The sequence below is a fragment of the Dermacentor silvarum genome, chromosome 4 (genome assembly GCF_013339745.2).
Source record: "Dermacentor silvarum isolate Dsil-2018 chromosome 4, BIME_Dsil_1.4, whole genome shotgun sequence".
NCBI lineage: Eukaryota > Metazoa > Arthropoda > Arachnida > Ixodida > Ixodidae > Dermacentor > Dermacentor silvarum.
Window position 1 is genome coordinate 95689614 of NC_051157.2, and position 18785 is coordinate 95708398.

At 51.9% G+C, this 18785-nt stretch overlaps 1 protein-coding gene across 1 annotated transcript in view; it reads left to right on the plus strand.

The window, feature by feature from the left end:
* The first annotated feature begins 5890 nt into the window (after positions 1–5890).
* The window catches only part of LOC119450387 (cardioacceleratory peptide receptor), a 30677-nt gene continuing 17782 nt past the window's right edge, over positions 5891–18785 (plus strand). The window contains exon 1 of the mRNA XM_037713823.2: positions 5891–6121. Within this exon, the coding sequence (XP_037569751.2) occupies positions 5891–6121 (231 nt within the window). The remainder of the gene's footprint in view (positions 6122–18785) is intronic.

Below are 18785 nucleotides of genomic sequence, written 5' to 3' on the forward strand. Positions count from 1 at the left end.
GGTGTTCGAATGTGCAGCTGTTCGCCAGCGTCATGTGCCCTTAGGAGGATATTGAGCGCAGGTTGAGAAATGCGTCCTTTCAGGTAATTGCGGCAGGCGGCCTGGGAGTCCGTGAGAACGTGAAACGACCGTCCTAGCTTGTTGCCCTGAGCGATGGCAAGTGCGATGGCAACTTCTTCAGCCTCCGTGATGTTCTGGCAGTGGAGGGAGGCACTGGCTAGCTCCCTGTGGTGGTGGTCGAGGACGACCGCTACTGCTCGAGTGCGGGTGGTGTGATACAGTGCTGCGTCGGTGTAGCAAGTGGTGTTGTTCTCACGGTACCTGAGGGTTAAGGCCTCAACTCGTGCTTCCCGTCGACCCTGGTGCAGTAGGGGGTCCATGTTGCGGGGGATAGGCGCAACGGTGAGTGTTGAGCGGACATGATCTGGGACTAGGTGGAGTCGGGCTGCCTCCCGAAGGGTACCAGTGTGTCCGAGGAGCTGCAGGAGGGCGCGGCCTGTGGGTGTGAGCGTTAAACGTTGGAGCTGAGTGGCCATTTGTGCTTCACATAGCTCCGTGAAGGTGTTATGTACCCCCATGGCAAGGAGTTTGCTTGTTGGGGCACCAGGGGGGAGCTTTAAGGCCACCCGATAGGCCCGACGCATCATGGCGTCAATTTGGTCGCGTTCTTGCTGATTTAGGTGATGGTAGGGGAGGCCGTAGACGATTCGACTCACTATCAGACTTCGAACGAGCTTGAGAGTATCTTCTTCCCGCATTCCATGGCGGCGGGTGGTGACACGGGCAATCATGCGGGCCACTTGTAGCGTTGTGTTGCGCAAGAGTGTGAGGGTATGTGTGGCGCGACGGTTGGATTGCAGCCACGCACCTAGCACTCTGATGATGGAGCGTTCGGGGACGACTTTGCCAGCGAGGAGGACCCGGATGGGATTTTCCTGGGCAGTCTGGCGGGGCTGGGTTGTGGAGTGGCGAACTCGGAGCAGCTCGGATTTTTCGGTGGAGCAGGCCAGCCCGCGGGCATGCGCATATTGCTCGACACAAGTGGCGGCTTGCTGGAGGTTGTATTCTTTTTCGCCGAGGGAGCCCTGGGTAGCCCAGACCGTAATATCGTCCGAATACATGGCATGGCGAACGCCCTCGATGTGTTGGAGTTGATGTGCCAGGCCCACCATGGCAACGTTGAAAAGGAGGGGGGAGATGACCGAACCCTGCGGCGTACCCTTATTAGGGACTACGAGGGTGTCTGATCGAATCGTCCCCATCCCTACAGTGGCAGTGCGATCGGTCAGGAATGCTTTGACGTAGTTGAAGACACGGTGGCCGCAGTTCAGGGCTGCAAGGCCTTCGAGAATGGCTGGGTGGCTAACGTTGTCAAATGCTCTCTTGATATCAAGCGCCATGATGACGTTTTCACCATAGCGGGGTACGGGTTCAATGACTTCCTCTTTTAGTTGGAGGAGGACGTCTTGAGTGGACAGATGCGCACGGAACCCGAACATCGTGTGTGGGAGCAGGTTGCCATCTTCGAGGTAGGTCTGAAGGCGGAAGGTGATCACGCGTTCGAAAAGCTTGCCCAGACATGAAGTAAGGGAGATTGGACGCAGGTTCTCGATTTGCAACTTCTTGCCTGGTTTCGGGATAAGGATCACTTCGGCATGCTTCCACTCCGGGGGGATGGTGCCGTTCTGCCAGTGGGTGTTCAAGAACGCCGTGAGATCTTGCAGGGCAGTGTCATTGAGGTTACGGATAAGCGAATATGTAATGCGGTCAGCTCCGGCAGCAGTGTTGCGTGTGCTTGCGCGGACGGCCGCATACACTTCCTCGATCGTTATGGGGCGGTCCAGGAGGGCGTTTGGGGAGCCTTGATAGACAGTGTTGGCAGGGGGTGGATTGTGATCGCCAAAGCATTTTCTCTGGAGCTGGTCGAGAAGGTCGTCATCAGTACCGTCAAATGTGTGAATGAGGCGATGGACGGCCTTGTTCGTTTCAGTTTTGCTGCGGGTGGGGTCGTTGAGAGCCCGCAAAATGCGCCACGTGCGCGCCGTCCCCAAAGAGCCCTTAAGGGTGTCCGTGAATTGCGCCCAGTTGAGTTGGGCTAGGCTGGCGGCGTATTCCTCTGCTTGGGTGGTGAGCAAGGCAATTTTGACCTTAAGTTTTCGATTATGTTTTTGAGTCTTCCAGCGGCGGAGTAGACTACGACGTGCGTCCCATAGGTGGAGCAGGTGGCCGTCTACCTCGGGGGTCTGGGTGGTGCGGGTGATGTGTTTTGTATGGCGATCTTGGGTGCGGCGAAGCTGTTCGCACCAGTCTGTAAGGCTGGTGTTAGCGTCGAGGGTTTGCTCGCTATCGCATCGGAATGCATCCCAATCCGTGATTTTGGCTTTCCCGATGGGACGCCGCAGAGCATCCTCAGTGAGTTGAGTGCGAATGATATAGTGGTCACTACCCAGGATTTCCATGAGATTTTCCCTAGTGTACGTGGAGCTGCCTCTGATGAAGGTAAGGTCAGGGCAGGTATCACGACAAACACTGTTTCCGATGCGGGTGGGTGTGGTAGGATCGGTCAGGAGCTCGAGCCGGTAAGTGTCGACGGCAGCGGCAATTTGCTTGCCTTTGTGGTCAGAATTCCTGTAGCCCCAGCTTGTGTCTTGGGCATTGAAATCCCCGAGTAGGATCAGATCCTTGCCCTTGGCCAGTGTACAAGCACCTCGGATGAGGGTATAAAAGTCTGTGTGGCGTTGACGGGGGGACTATAGGCATTGAGGATGAAAAGGCTGTGCTTGCTGGTCTTTTTCCGGCGCCGGAGCATGATCTCTACAATGACATGCTCAATATGAGTGTCTGGGATGACGTCATGGGCAATGACAGTGAGCGCCTTGCTGACGAGAATGGCCGCTTTGCCCTCGGTCGGGCTGTCATAGGCCTCGTAACCTGACAGGGTTGGCGAGACACCTGGCTCCTGTAGGGCGATGACGTCTGGCGGTTCAAGCTGGGTGTTTATGTATTGTTGAAGGAGGCTCCGCTTACGACGGTAGCCTCGGCAGTTCCATTGCCAGATTTCTAAACGTTTTTGCTGAGATGCGGTGGTGCTGCCCATGTTAGTTCCGAGAGGTGGGGGGTAGGGTGAGTTGGGGGGCCTTGAGGATAACTCCGGGGCCGGTAGCTGTCTGCGCGGGGGTGACCGGGTTGAGCTGAATCGGGGGGTTGGAGGTAGGAGTGGGCGTTCGTTTCTTGCGGAGGGAGCCGCCTATTTCCGCAAAGCGGGCTTCAAGGTGTGTTTCGACATCCGCGATGCGTGTGCCCAGTTGGGAGAGTTGGCCAGAGAAGCTCTGCGTAAGTTGGTGGTGTTGGTTCTGTTGTTGTTGCGTGAGTTGTTTCGTGAGTTCTCGCAACATTTCGTGTAGTACGGTATATGTAATGGGGGGTTCCTGGGGGGATGCAGGAGGATCCGCGCAGGGAGGGGCCTGGTGTGTGGGGTGGAGTGGGGGGGTGGCGGCTTGGGTGATAAGGGCGCGTAGTTCAGCCATTTCACGGGCGTGTTCGGCTTTAAGTTGTGAGAGTTCTTTCTTAAGCTGCTGGTTCTCTTGGGCCAGTGCTTCATATTGAAGTGTGGGGGGGGGGGGGGGGGTTTGAGCGCGGAGCGACGGGGGTCTTTGCCACAGTCGACCAGCTTACCTTGGCAGCCCTGTCGGGCGGCGGGGCTGCAGGCCGGCCGGCTGGTGCAGCGGAGCCTTTCTTTTGCAGGCCGGTGCGTTGGTCCTGGGTGGCGTGGCGTTCCGGCTGGGCGAGGGAGCTGCGTTGCTCGGGCTGGGAGGGTTGAAGCTGGTCCAGACCGGCTGGTGGGAGCGGCGGAAAGGACTGTGATCGGGAGCGGGACCGGGAAGGGGTCTTTGAGGAGTCGTCATCGTTACTGAACCACCGGCGGCGCGCGCTTGGCGGCTGGCGTTGAGGGGTTCTGCTACGGCGAAGAGTTTTGAGACGTTGAGGACACTCCTTGGCCCCTGAGAGGTGTCCCTCCCCACAGAACTTGCACTGAGGAGTGCAGGGGTGGTTCTCAGTGGGGTTCAAAATGCCACACTGGCGGCACACAGCAGCGTCCGCAGTGGGGCAAACGTCCGAGCGATGACCAGGCTGGTAGCACACCTGGCACACTTGTCGGGTTGGACGGTACGGGTGGCACGCTACCTCCCCGCCGTAGTAGAGAACGTAGCGGGGAACAAGGGAGCCTTCGAAAGTTATAACGGCCGTCTTCGATGTCCCAAGCATGCGGGCGCTATGGATAGTAACGCCCTGCGTCCGCACTCGCAGGTTAGCTTTTAGTTCATCTGGAGAAGTTCCAGGGTCCAAACCATGTATAACGCCCCGTAGAGTGTTGTCAGGGGCCGCCACGTAGGTGTTGAAGTCATAATTGCTCCCACCGAAGGCGACCGCGGACACTCGACGAAGGAGCTCAGCTTTTTCGATGTGTGAAGTGCTTGCGATAATAATGCTCGACCCTGTACGGATCCGCACAATAAAGTCGTTGCCGGTGCACTTGGGGTGGTAGTTGCAGGCTGCCACCACAGCCCGAGACACCTGGTGAGTTGTGAGTGTCTTGATATTTAGGCCCTTTTTGGGGCGCAGAATAATCTTGAAGTCGTTCCGAGGTAGCGGCGGTAGCCGGCGACGCGGCCGACGCGTCTCTCCGGGCGAGCTCTTGGCGTTCGCTGCGGACGCGTCGGGCGTCGCTGCCGTTTGCGTGGTAGGAGGCGAGTTGTTTACCTGGGCGTTGCTGGCAGAGCCTGGCGGTGACTGAATTCCGGCCGGCCCGGTAGCCTGGCCTTCCAGTTCTCGTGCTCGGTCCTGGCGCTTTTGTTTTTGCTTCTGGCGCCGGGAGAGCGCCAGCTCCCAGTTTGTGTCGGACTGTATCCATTGTTGTTGGGCAGCCTGCGAGAGCAGCGGGGAGGACGCTCGGTCGTCGTCACTGGCCGAGGTAAGTTCCTCCATCTCCTGTAGGTCCACGAGCTGAGGCGTCGGGGGGGCTTGAAGGGGCTGCATGGCCGGAGATTGTCCGGCTTGCAGACCCGACGTCGTAGGTGGTGTATCCATGGGGCTAAGGAGGCTAGCAGGTCATCGCTCGCCGAGTGCGAGCTAGGCCTACTTGCGAGTCTTAGCGGGTCAGCGCCCGCTTCGTTCTTCTCGAACCGATAGGAGAAGGTGGGATGGTCCTACCGGTTGAGAGTGGGGTCCTCAGGGTCCCACTGATAAGGGCTCGAATCTCCGGCACAGTGCCTGGGGCGGTAGCGAGGTGGACCGGTCAGAACGGGCAAATGTAGCGGAGCCGAGGTGACGTGCGACCGCTCAGCCCGGCGGCCATGTTGATCTCTGTGCGTGTGCGTGCCCGCTCTCCCACAGTGGCGCATGCGTGCAGCCCTGCCTAGGGACGTGTTTATGAAGAACGTGCCGACCTCTGCCGTACACCATATGGCGGCGCACAGTAGCGACCATAAGGCCATAGTTCCTGTGGTCACTAAATCACTGAAACCCACCGGAACGTGCATATTTCTCATTCTTTAATAGTTAAAATAACAAATTACACCATCACATCAAATAGTCATATTTGGAAATACATAATTCCCACAATAGTACAGCTACGCCTGTCTTCCATCTGCACCCCAGTGGAAGGGCTGACATTTTTTTTCTTTTTCTTCTTTATTTCAGAATTCCTGGTAAACTGGTCACGATGGTGAGACCACCGAGCTGCTCGCAGTAGCGCCAACAAGAGTCCTGTCCTGGCCATTTGAGCGAAATGTCAAGCCAGGGCTGCGGCGGGCGCGGCTTAGGCGGCGTGCCTCTGCCAGGAGCGTTGGCGTCTCCCACCAACAATGACTCCGCAAACGCAACCGCCGTAATGGTCTTCCCAGACTCCGCGGTGTGGGACGGTCCTTTGGTGCAGCGCGTGGCCACACTGTCGGTCATCATGCTCTTCACGCTGGCCGGCAACGCCGCCATTGTGGCGGTGCTGGCGCGGCCACGCGCAGCGTTGCGTTCGTCTTCACGCGTCAACCTCTTCATCCTGCACCTTGCTGTTGGGGACCTTGCCGTGGGACTCTTCACACAAACGTCGGAGATTCTCTTCGAGGTGAGAAAAGTTGGTTCGTTAGCACAGCAGCTAACGAACTTCCTAATCGTGGAATGTATAGGCGCTTGTGTACGTTCATCGCAAGTGTGAAAACAGTGCAAAAGGAGATGAACAGACAGACACACAGACAGACAGACAGACAGACAGACAGACAGACAGATAACTTTATTTCGGTCCTGAGGAGCGCTACCGCTCAAGGCGGTAGAGCAGCGGGCCGCTCCCACGTCGGGACGGGTAGGCCGAGCCTCACCGCCGCGTCGCGGGCCCTCTGGACGGCCCTGAGTTGATGTGGAAGTTCTGAGCTCCTGAGCATGGAGCTCCATTCCTCTTCGGTTGTGCGTTGAGGACCCTGTAATGAGGGTCACTACCAGATCATGTGGTCTGACGTACAAGCGGCGCCACAATCCGGGCATGCTGGATCAAGGGGTTCGATGAACTGGCTGTGGGTATAAAGACTAGGATATGACCTGGTATGAAGCATGTGGAGGGTATAGGCCTGTGCTCTAGAGAGCTTCGCGTGAGGAAGGGGGAAGACCCTCCTGCCCAACTGATAATGCTTGATGATTTCATTAAAAGTGAGGAGAACGTCCCTAAAGACTGCTTGATTGGAGTCTGAAGATCCCCCAGGTTGCCCAGCGCGGTAAGTCAGTTCGCGCGCTCGGGCGTGGGCGATCTCGTTCAAGTTGACCATGGAGGCCAGATGTGATCCGAGGTGAGCCGGAAACCAAATGATTCTATGAGGAGAAATATCCCTATGACCTAAAATGCGAGTTGCTTCAGCTGATACCGATCGGGACGCAAAGGCCCTGACCGCCGCTCGTGAGTCTGTGTAAATCTGTTGCTTAGAATCGTCAAGAAGAGCGAGGGCAATAGCTACCTGCTCAGCCTTATCGGGAGTGGCGTTCCTGATAGAAGCAGAGTGGAGAACAGAACCTGTATGATGAACCGTGATGGCCGAGAAGTTGGCCGATCGGCCGTACTGCGCCGCGTCTGCAAAGCATGCAGAATGTGGCTTTGCACAAACGTCTTTGAGCAGGGCTTCTCCCCTGGCCCTCCGTCTCCCCGCATTGTGCTGCGGGTGCACGTTGCGGGGAAAAGGAGCGACTGTAATGTAAGCCCTTTGCTCCTTAGTGAGATTATGTTTGTGTTCCTCATCTAGAGCTGGATTACATCCTAGGACGGTTAGGATGCTCCTGCCCGAGGCCGAGGAGGAGAGCCTGGCCATCTGTGCTGTATGCTGTGCCTCGATTATCTCTTCCAAAGTGTTGTGAATACCCAGTTGCATGAGGCGTTCCGTGCTAGTGCTAGAAGGTAGTCCTAGCACTCTCTTGATGCTCTTGCGGATCAGGAGATTGAGCTTAGTCTTTTCATGACCCTGCCAGCAGTGCATGGCAGCAACGTAGGTAATGTTGCTCCTTAAATAAGCGTGGAACAACCTTAGTAAATTGTCCTCCCTGAGGCCACCTCGAGAGTTGGAGACTCTAGTAATAAGCCGAATCATGTTTTCCGTTTTAGCTGTAAGCTTGTTTATGGTCTGGCCATTAGTGCCATTAGCCTCTATAAGCATGCCAAGAACTCTGATGACCTCTACCCTAGGGATGAGATGACCAGAGCTGGTGCGAAGCTTTACATTCACGGCCGAAAGAGGGACCCAGCCCTTAGGTTTGACACCCCTTCTCTTAGGTCTATACAGCAAAAAATTCCGACTTACTCGGAGACAGTCGGAGTCCGGTTCCACTAAGGAAAGCCTCGGTGTAATCCACAGCCTGTTGGAGTGCAAGTCGAGGGCAGAGTAGAAAAGGAGATGAACAAAGAAAAAAAAAGAAGAAAAAAAAAACAGACACTGAATAGAGAAATGTGTTGAAGAGACGCTTGTTTTAGTCGAATAATTAAAACTTCAGAAAGGTTGTGCCTGCGCCTTGTTAGACACGCCAGCGTGAACGAGAACACTGATTTTCTATTGAAAAAGTGATTCTTACAGACATGTACAGCAATTCTTGCATACATTACACCGCTATCTGCTACATGTGATTGTGTTAATTAATTGAGACCATGCATTGTTTTTTTTTCTTATTTCAACGCTCGTCCAATGAATATTGCTTGCTTTAAATGCGAATGTAGTGCGGTTTTATATTAGTGCACCATGTATAAGGGCTCGCTCCAGTTTTGAATATGCTGTGGATTTCCGGAGGCGCTATGGGTGTATGCCACGTTGCTGCAGTTGTCGGAACATGCATCATTGAGTCTTCGGTTAATTTTTTTAAGACTGAGGGCCAATATTTATAACGTCGTCTATATTTATAGGACGCTTTCATATTAGCCGCCCGCTCCCCACTAAGGCGGCGCCAATAGCGCGCGTGTTCCTATCAGACGTCGGAACCCGAAACGAGATTTCATTTTTTTTTACTTTTCGTGTTATTTACTTTCCACGTTTCGCGATGTTCTAATCACGTAATTATTGTCAGCTCTTCTGAATTAAATATCAGTTCTAAGTCAGCACCTCCGTGGGCACTTTTATACCTCACATTCTTGTGCCACTCTCTCGCTGCAAACAAAATGAACGAACGTCTGTGGTTGTACTTCAGCGGCCACAGGAGGTAATATTAGAGTGGATGAAGATGGAGACAATGTTAGCGAAATATTTGTTCTTCAGAAGATGGTGGTGTCTGCTGCGAGCGTTCTGCTGTCGGATTTAATGAGTTCAGAGCCGGAACGATCGCTGATACATTTTTTCAGCGTTCACGCCAAGAGGACGATACATGAAATAACGCGCTGCAAGTGCTCTTGGCGAAAAAAAAAACATTAACCAGATAGCGTTAAGCGCCCCGTGTCGCAGAAAACTCGATGTCGGTGTCGGCGAAATTGTCAGTGAGCGAAAGTTTCCGTATATATTTAGGTGTGTATTTGCAACGACTGGCATTTTTTTCTTACAAAAATATAAATGATGAGCAACTTTGTGTACGAGCAATTTATGAGCAACTTTAGTGACAGAATGCTATGGCAATATATAACCCGCTTATACCGCATGTCATATAGCAAGGCGTTGCATTTTCTTTTTCTTAAATATGCAACTCCTTGCTATATGACACGCCGTATATGCGGGTTATATTGCCGCGCCATTCTTTCACTAGAGTTGCTCATACCTTGTCTTACATTCTTGACAAAGTTATTCCTCGGAACTTTATAATGGCAGCCCACAAGCAGATGTGATGAAACAAAGCACCGACAGCGCATGCCTATTATTTTACATCTTCGCGAAAAAGTAATAAAAGTGCGAAACAATAACAGAAACCTGAAAATGATGCAATCTTTTGGCGCGGCTGCGTACTACCTCCGGCATCGGCCCACGCAAGAGGCCGCGTTTCTATCAGAAAGTTCGCCTTCGTGCATAGCGTTTGCCACCAGCGTTTCCCGGTAAACATTACGGTTACATAAGGTGCATTTTTTTAAATACAAAATTTTTAAATATAATCAAAGCAGATAACTAGCGTCAATGCGTTGTACTTGCCACACCAATATTTCCTTAACGAATAATTAGCGGGAGATGGTTTCGCGGCAGCGGCCCGAGCGCTCATCGCAGCGCTGCACAGGAGAGAAAATGAGGCGCGCACGCTCCATCATTTTCATACCGCGGAACTACCGTGGCGCCTCCAGCGGAGTATGCAGCTGTCGCACCACCTGTCGAGCGCACCGCTCCGGATTCCTAGAGGAGAGAAAAGGGGGGAGCGTAGGAGAGGAGAGAGAGGGGAGGGGACGCGCATGCACTGTGGGAGTGTGGGACGCGGGCGTCGCTCCGTACAGGATTCTTAGAGGAGAGAAAGGGGGTAGCGTAGCAGAGGGGAGAGAGGGGAGGCGACACGCATGCGCTGTGGGGGTGTGGGACGCGGGACAACAGACAGAGCCGCCGGCAAGAAATGCTTGGCATTTAAAAAAGTTGTCGCAGTTTCACCTGAAAGGCGAAGCATCAATTGCGATAGCAAATTTGTAGAGAGCTATACGGAGTAATGATAGTAGCTTTATCAGCTGTATAAACTTGGACATGCAGCAGCACCGGCAGCACGCAGAACTGTTGTCGATGCCGTCGGCGTTTTGCCCGCGTTCGCAAAAAATGCGTGCGGCGTTGGTGACTGCTGCCGGAGCATCTGATATAAATAGGCACTTGGTGCCGCAGCTAAACGTCGCCTCCCTTCCCTCCCCCTCCCCCCACGGCCTTTCGTGCGTCAGAAGAAGGCGCGTTTGCTCTACATATATGGTGATGGTAAAGGAGGAAAGAGACGCCTACTTCTGCAGCCCTTAAGGGAGCACGGGACAGAACGCGCGTTTGTTCTCCGCCGTGCGTTCACTCCCCGTGAAAGCGCGCGTCCCTCGCGCCCTTTCACTCGCACATACAATGTTCGGCGGCGCGCGGCGACGATTTCATCTCCATTGACGTCATACGGAGCCTCACGGCGACGGCGACGACGTGAGGTTCCGTCGTCTGCTTTGGAGTGTCCATATAATTGCTATCGCAATAAAATATGAACCCGAAGTACCGCGGGGGAAGACGAGAGGCTCGGGTGCGAGCATTGCGAAGGAGTTTCGAAGGCAAGCTGGACGTCTACTACACGGACGCAAGTTACTCTGGATGTGGCATACACGTGGCAGTCACCACGTGTCAGGAACGGGTAGTAGGGGCATCAGTGAAAACCGCATGCACGGCAACGGCTGAGGCGACCGCGGTAGCTTTAGCTTTGAAGGACGCCGAAAGCAGAGGGACATCCGCGGCTGTTCTCACCGACTCACAGGCGGCGTGTCGCCTCTTCCTGTCAGGGGTGGTACCCCGGGTGGTGATTAGGATCATAGGCAATAAGCTCTGTAATTTACACAGCCTCACGTGGTGCCCGGCACACGAAGGTATGGAGGGAAATAGGAGGGTGGACCAAATAGCTCGAGTACCAAATGTCCGAGTGTCGGACCAGCCACGTAGGGACTTTCCAACGACTGCGAGGGATATCTTGGAACAACAAAGAGAGGAAAGGCGGGAGTTCGGCAGGCCCCATCCAAAATTGACTAGACGGCAAGCGACGGACTGGCGACGACTCCAAACAAACACTTATCCTAATCTACACAAGCTAAGACAAATACATGAAGAAGCGTACGCAAACGAATGTCCGTGGTGTGGCGAAAAGCCTACGTTGGCACACATCACACTCATGTGCGCCAGAAGACCTCCACAAGCAAACACACACAAATTTACAAAAAAAAAAACACTTTCTAAGGCAGTGGGAGGCATGGCTTGCGGACGAGGAACAGGACAGTCAGCTGGCTCTCCTGGACCAAGCTCCGCGAGCCGCTCAAACCAGTGGGGCCCTGTACTAGGGGCTCCGCCCACATTTTCCATCTTTTTTTGCCTTTTCCTAATCAAGTTTACTCTCTACGAGGCTTGTGTGAGCAATTTCCGGTTACCCGCATATGAGCCAGCTTGGTCCTGCAGTTTTCTAGTATGCGCAAATTTCTTATCATGAACATTCCATCATATCGGCTTCTAAGTGCGTTCAGTTTCCCTTGACACCAATTCCTTTCTCTAACGTCGGGTAACCAGTTAATTGTTCTATACACTAATTGCGCTATGCAGCTCTACTTTTAGAGCGCAGCTATTAGGTGCCCGTTCCTCGGTTGAGCACCGGCGTGCCTCGGCGTCCGTCGTAACCGAGCAAACAAGCACAGCGAAGGATGAAAGAGCGAACGCGGAGCGTAGCGGAGGATGAAAGAAAAGTGATACCGAATAGAGCGCGAGGAAGAAGAGGAGAAGGGGTATGCAGTGGAAGCATCAGGAGGAAAGCGGAGGAGGAGGGTATTGTGAAAGGGTGAGGAGACGTGCACAAGACGTGCTCCCCGGCGGCGACTCACTGCGACTTCACAGCGGCGACTCACAGCGACTTCTTCGCCTGCGTAGCCTCCGCAAGAGTATGCGCTCCGCGCGACCCACGTGCACCCGTGTTCATTCTTTCTGAACAATGAACGACGCAACCGGAGGAAGGGCTTCGTCTGCCGCTGGCCCCGCACGGCAGCTTAGGGCACCCTGCCATACAGATACAAATTATTAAAACGAAGTTTTCTATGTCTCACTGATTCGTCAGTGAGCGCCGAAAACGCACTGCAGGAAGGCCAACTTGCACAATGAGACTAACTGCGCATCTGCGCACACAATAGGAGAATGTGGGCATCAACGGACACAATCGTAGAACACTACAGTTCACATTCGCAGTTGTACCGATAGGAATAATGGGAACTGCAACGCCACGCTACCCAGACGAACTGTATATATCTGCACTGCATTACGCACGTCACGCAATGCATTCCCGGCCGTCATCTGGGTTGGCGCGGATGCAGCGCACGGCAGAAGAGGCTGCCGTACGCCAACGTAAGCGCGAGGGCAATCGTGCCCTTAAAGCCGATCTCGTCTAGCGGCAACGGCATGCACTCCGTGAAAGTGTGAGTGTGTGCGTGTAATCAACGGCAGCATGATTTAAAATAAAGGCTATGGAACTTAACGAAATTTGTCTTCAGTCAACTTCAACGTTTAAAAAATACAATCCGAAACAAGCAATAAATCACATATGCATCGCATCGGGTCACTCAGCATCTCTTGGGTTCGTTGCGTGGTGTTGCCTTTAGACTTTGACTTTCATTCAGTTGACACGGGCGAAAGCTTCGCGTTCAACCATCTTTCTCTAAGAAAGGGACATTGATTTTTTTTTAACACGAAAGTGTTTTATGCCGGGGTCCACCAAGACTTCACTGACGTATTTCCGTCACGGAAATACGTCATAGAACATAATACAAAGAAAGAAACCAGAAGAAAAAGTTCCACAAACATGCAAAATTTGGGAATCGAACCCACGACCTCTCGGTCCGCGACGATAGATCGCCGAGCGTTTAACCCATTGCGCCACAAACGCATTTGCAGAGAGCTACACAGACGCGCCTTATATATCTAACACTCCTCCGTGTACCCGCGCTCTTGCTCGGGGCGGTGCCGCCGCCTACGAGCAGAAAAGAGAAGTACTGCATTATGACACTAACGCGCACCGACAGTGAACGCTTCAGTGGTCTCTGCACTACGACGCCTCGATGCCAGCATTCGAAGGGACGCTGGCATCAAGAAGCACTACCAACGCCACCTAGGTGGTGGCGTTCACCGTACTCAGCACAGCGGAGCGAGGCCTCCGCAATTAGCTCTGAAAATGTTTCTGAAGTTGATCGCGGAGGCTGCAATTACGACGCGCTGTACGCGCTGATTTGACTCGGTGACGATTCAGTTACGTGCTTTGTCTTGCGCGTTGTATTAGTGTGTCAGTTACGTGCTTCGTCTTTCGCGTTGTGCTAGCGTGTGCATCGTAGTGCAGCTTCCATATGCACGACGGTTGCTCATGGTCATCGACGTTGGTAGTCGTGATGGAGGAGACGTGCCACCAGGCGTCAGCGTGGGTGCATCAACGCCTAAGGGCGCTTTAGCCACAAAACACCAATAGACATTATATATCAATGTGCAATAAACATTACACTACTTCTGTCAAGACACGTTTCACTTTCGTGTTCTATACCGATTCCTATATAAGAGGGATCAACCACATTTTTTTCTTTTGCTTCACTATAACGCGAATTCAAAACACCAAAACATCTGCGCTCAAATTTCATCAAACCGGCCGTGCGGGGGCAAAAAAAAACAAGAAAGCTCGCCTTCACGCCTAGATTTTAAAAAATAAGGGGTTTTACGTACCACAACCACGATTTGATTATGATGCATGTCGTAGTGGGGGACTCCGGAAAATTTGGACCACCTCGGTTTCTTTAACGGGCACCTAAACCTAAGTTCACGGGTGATTTCGCATTTCGCCTCCATCGAAATGCCGCCGCCGAGGCCGGGATTTAATCTGGCGACCTTGTGCTCAGCAGCCCAACACAATAGCCACTAAGCAACCACGGCGGGTGCATAGATTTTGCCGCAAGCGTTTCCCGGTAGATTACGGTTGTATAAGCTACAGTTACCGGGAAGCGGTAACTGTGTAGCCGGTTTATATATAGCCCCGCGCGTCGAGGCTCTGCCAGTCGGTGCGGTGATCGGTGCGATGCCTCAATATATCACGAAATGAAAACACGTATAGAGCTGGGCTCAAATATCGCATTAGTGAGTATCGTAATCGTGGGTGATTTTATTTGCTCCTAATATAAGGTAAGCCGTATATATAGTCTTATTACATCGAACCTTTCCTTGCCTCTTCTCCGGAGTTTGGCTTTCTTCGTCATTTCCACTCCAAATATATTTATGGATATATGTAGACAGCAATTTTGAGCACTGTGTACGTGCCCGAATGGACGACAGCACGGGAAACTAGGTAAATGCTCGAACAGACAACGTGCTGCTGGCTGCTGTCTAGCCTAGTGGACAACGTGAGTCTTTGGGCATGTGCCACTGCGTATGTGCCCAAACAGAGAACTTCGGCAGAGGGTATGAGGAAATTAATATTATGGCCGTTCTTGGCCAATCCCACGAATGGACATGTGACTGTGACACAGGAGGCATAAAGCCCTCCTGTGTTGGCACGTGCCTCCTGACACAGGAAGCACGTGCCAACACCAGTTCCAGTTCTGATTATGAGGCACGCCGTAGTGGAGGGCTCCGCATTAATTTTGACCACCTGGTTTTCTTTAACGTGCACTACAATGCAAGCAGAGAAGGGAAGCGCAGTCGAGGTCGGCAGAAAACCAGATGGGATGATGAAGTTAGGAAATTTGCAGGCGCAAGTTGGAATACGCTAGCGCAAGACAGGGTTAATTGGAGATCGCAGGGAGAGGCCTTCGTCCTGCAGTGGACATAAAATATAGGCTGATGATGATGATGACAATGCAAGCACACGGGCGTTTTTGCATTTCGCCTCCATCGAAATGCGTCCACCGCGGCCGGGATTCGATCCAGCGACCTCGTGCTCAGCAGCGGAACGCCTTAGCTGACTGAGTCACCCCGGTGGGTTTGTTCTGGTTGTGGGATCTATGAGTTTGAATTTTAACGTTGGAGGCTTGTACTTTACCACATCCACGTGTTCGATTTTCCATTCTTTTTCATGATTTGCCGACGACGTAAGGCAGCACATTCGCCCGGCCTTTTATTATGCAATCACCAACACGTACGATGGCCTGCTCCCGCTTTCGGTCGAGAGGATGCACCTCTCGTAGCGGCGCCACTTAGAGATCATCGTTGCCTAAGGGCTCCCGCAAGACAGCCTTCAGTAGATATAATTTTATCTTAGTGGAAGATGCCTTCTGGAAGCTGACGGCATCTGCGCCCGATGCCTTGCACGTGACTCGACTATCGTAAAGGCGCGTTTCCTCTGCTGCCGTCCACACTGAGTACGAAACTGCGGAATGCCCCCAGAACTTCATCCCAGTGCCACCATCTGTTCCATATATCACCGCAGGGAACGCACGCTCCCGCAGTTTTGTCAGAGTGCTGGCGTTGGGGCTGCGTTTTCTTTACGCCCACCTTTCCACGTGTAATTCGCCCTTCACCATTAAAGATACGTGGCGTTGGGACTTCAGGCTTCAACCGCATGAAGCTCTGAGGTGAATACAGTCGCTCTGAAGACACCTTTTTGTGCTTCATGTATTTAAGAACGATTTTTGGGCAACATTAAAGCTGCGTGCCCACAAAAACGCGTTATCGTCAGTAAGTCACTGTTTAAATCTATAACTTCTGACAAGCAGCGACATACATCGACAAAATTAAGCGCCCGTTTCAGTGCTTACGTAATATTCAATTCGCTTTAGTAAATTGCCTTGTAACATCCGTCGATATGTGTATGCACAAGTGCTGGCACCCGCAACAAAGAAACATTAGGACCGCAATATTCTGCATAATGCACGTATGCGAGATGAATACAGTAACTTGGTGGAAACAGCTACTCGATCCTTTCGCTACTCTAGAAAAAAATCAAACCGGACATTCAGTAGTGCGGGCATCTCGATGGAAAGCATCTTATAGGAGCGTCACATGCAAGTACTCAGAAAACTACTGATTTTACAGATTTTACAGCATCGAAATATTTCTACAGCTGTAAAAGAACAAAATGCTTATTCTGTTCTTGATTTTCCTACGTTCTATTGCATTTCAATTTAATTTTTGTCATCCTTTTCTACTTTACTAAAGTTATTACATTTGTTCGCTATCGTTTGCTCAACACAATACTTTGTAACTCTTAAGTATTATTTGCACCATTTCTTTGTACCACATGTGTTTGTATTACTCTGACAATGTTCGAACTACTAGTCAGTGTCACAGGCCCTGTGGAGCCTCGTTGGTGATCGCACACGAAGTGGTAGGAATTTAATGCGGTCGCTCCTTCTCAAACGTACCAAACTAAAAGAGTGCAAGAGAGAGCGAACGCTTGCGCCACTTTGGTGGAGCTGGTAGGTGCACGGCGGGCCAGAGAATCCGACACATGACCTCCCACAGCCGTGGCGGGCTCTCTAGCTCAAGACAATGGCTGCGGTGCTCTAACTGTTGTCTCGCCGTGGTTGCTAGAGCTCAGTCAATCTGCTTAAACCCGCTTTTCACACTGGCATTCATTTCCCCACTGTGCTTTGGAATAAATGAAGTGATGTTGTTCATTAGTTGGTACCGAAATTGCAACGCGGCGAATATTCCATAGAATATAGGAAACCATGTCACAACTATTCTAATGCTTCTCGAGAAGTCAAATAAGACAGAACATGTATGGCATGTTCACGGCACCTTGTTTTCGCATCCAGTTAGCTACGTATACTTCCAATGTGTTCTCCAATCATGGGCGAGGGCACGCTTTTATTAGGCTCAGGTTGCACAGAGCATCGCCTGCACGATGTGGACGGGCGTGGCGTCGTTGGGACTGTGTCGTGTACTGATGGACGACTTGGCAGACGAGTGTTCCGCTACGAAGTCTCGAATAACTCGAAGTCTTAGAAGTCTCCAGTTTTCCATTACGAAGGCTCACGAAGCTCTCGGAACCAAAGTATGCCGACAAATGAATTTCCCACTGAACCAACGTCGTGCCAATGTAGCACGCGCATGTCTGCGGCTTCGCTTGTTCTACTCTGGGGTGCGAATTGTAGCCTCACGCTTCAGCCACCATCGCACAACTGTCTTGTAGATACTTCGGCGTGTGTGAGCGAATTCATAATTCCCTACGCTTTGCTTGTCGCGAAATGCTTGCAGAATGTCTGTGCGCATTGGTGATGACACAAAGAGAAAGTAAGTGGCTTAGTTCTATGGGAAATTCTTCACCAATATGTCGTTCTCGAGGCGTAATCTTGATTGCCTATTGAAAATTCCAGGAGATAAATCACCATCGGCTTGCAGATATACAGCGAAGGCGCTTTAATTCCGTGTCAGCCTGCCATTCATATGCTAATGAGTTTGGCCCCGGAACGTGTTGTGTTCCGCATTTAGAAGCGACTGATACACGGGAGCTTTGAGAAAGCACTCAGTGTCACAATGTTAGCGTCCAGGTTGCCGCGTATGTCATAGACCAAGGTAAAGATAAATTCCGGTATCGTCAAGCTCCAGTGTGCCAAATGACGTGATAGCCACGACACTGCGTATGGCATGTTGGTTGATCTTGTGTGGTCCGCCATACAGGTAATGACCAAACTTTGCTGCGGGCCAGATATTAGCAAGAAACTTTTTCAGTTGTAGAGTAATTGGTCACCGCTTTGAACAGACCTGCTAGCGTATATGTGAGTCCTTGATACTGACCACTATTTTCGGACTCATATGACACCAACTCCTACGAATATTGATACTAGCACAGACTCTAAACGGTCGTTGTAGACGATGTTTCGGGTGTTGGTTCCTTCATGGTAAGTAAGATATACGAAAGACCCGACGACGGCACGCCAGCAATCGGCCCGCCAGCATGATGTCCAAGACTCATTCAACTGCAGCTGGCGCAGCGGAAAAGCCCAGCGACATCAGCTTCAACTTGTAAAGTCCATTCGTTGTGTATTCACATGGCCTGTTTTGCCGATTTTTGATCTACTTGCAGCGGCTTTTTAAGCCCATCCAGGCATAGTACTTGAGGTTGTGGAGCTCGCTCAGAATGTCATAGATTCTCGGCAGCCGGTAGGCCAACATGTCTTCTGTTGTGTTGTTCAAGCCACAATTATGAACGCGAAGCCGCAGGGTACCCTCTTCATCCTGCAGACCACAGGGGATGTGGGCCTCTTGAGGGCTTGTTGATGTCGCCAAGCATTGCTTATAATTGGGCCTTGGTGTCGTCTAAGCTCATGTGGCGCAACTCAGTAGAGGCTCTGGATCACTGGTTATGCAAGTTCGTCGGTACATAATCATGTGGTGCCCCGCGAAGCTTCGACGTCGTTGAGAAGCACTTGCAAAATCTTCAAAGAATGTATGATGTTCCAACACCTATGCTTCGACACAGCAGGGTTGGCACACAAAAATCAGCTTACGAAGTCGATTTCGTGACGTAATTCATGGCATCCACTGCATGCGCGTTTTTTAATCTTTGATTATAATACTTCAAGAGGTTGCGAGTACCTGCTCTATATGCTATATTTCATGCGCCAGGTCCAATTTTTGCCTCATTTCACCTTCATATGAATGACTCGTGTGCGGTGCCTAATTTTTGCT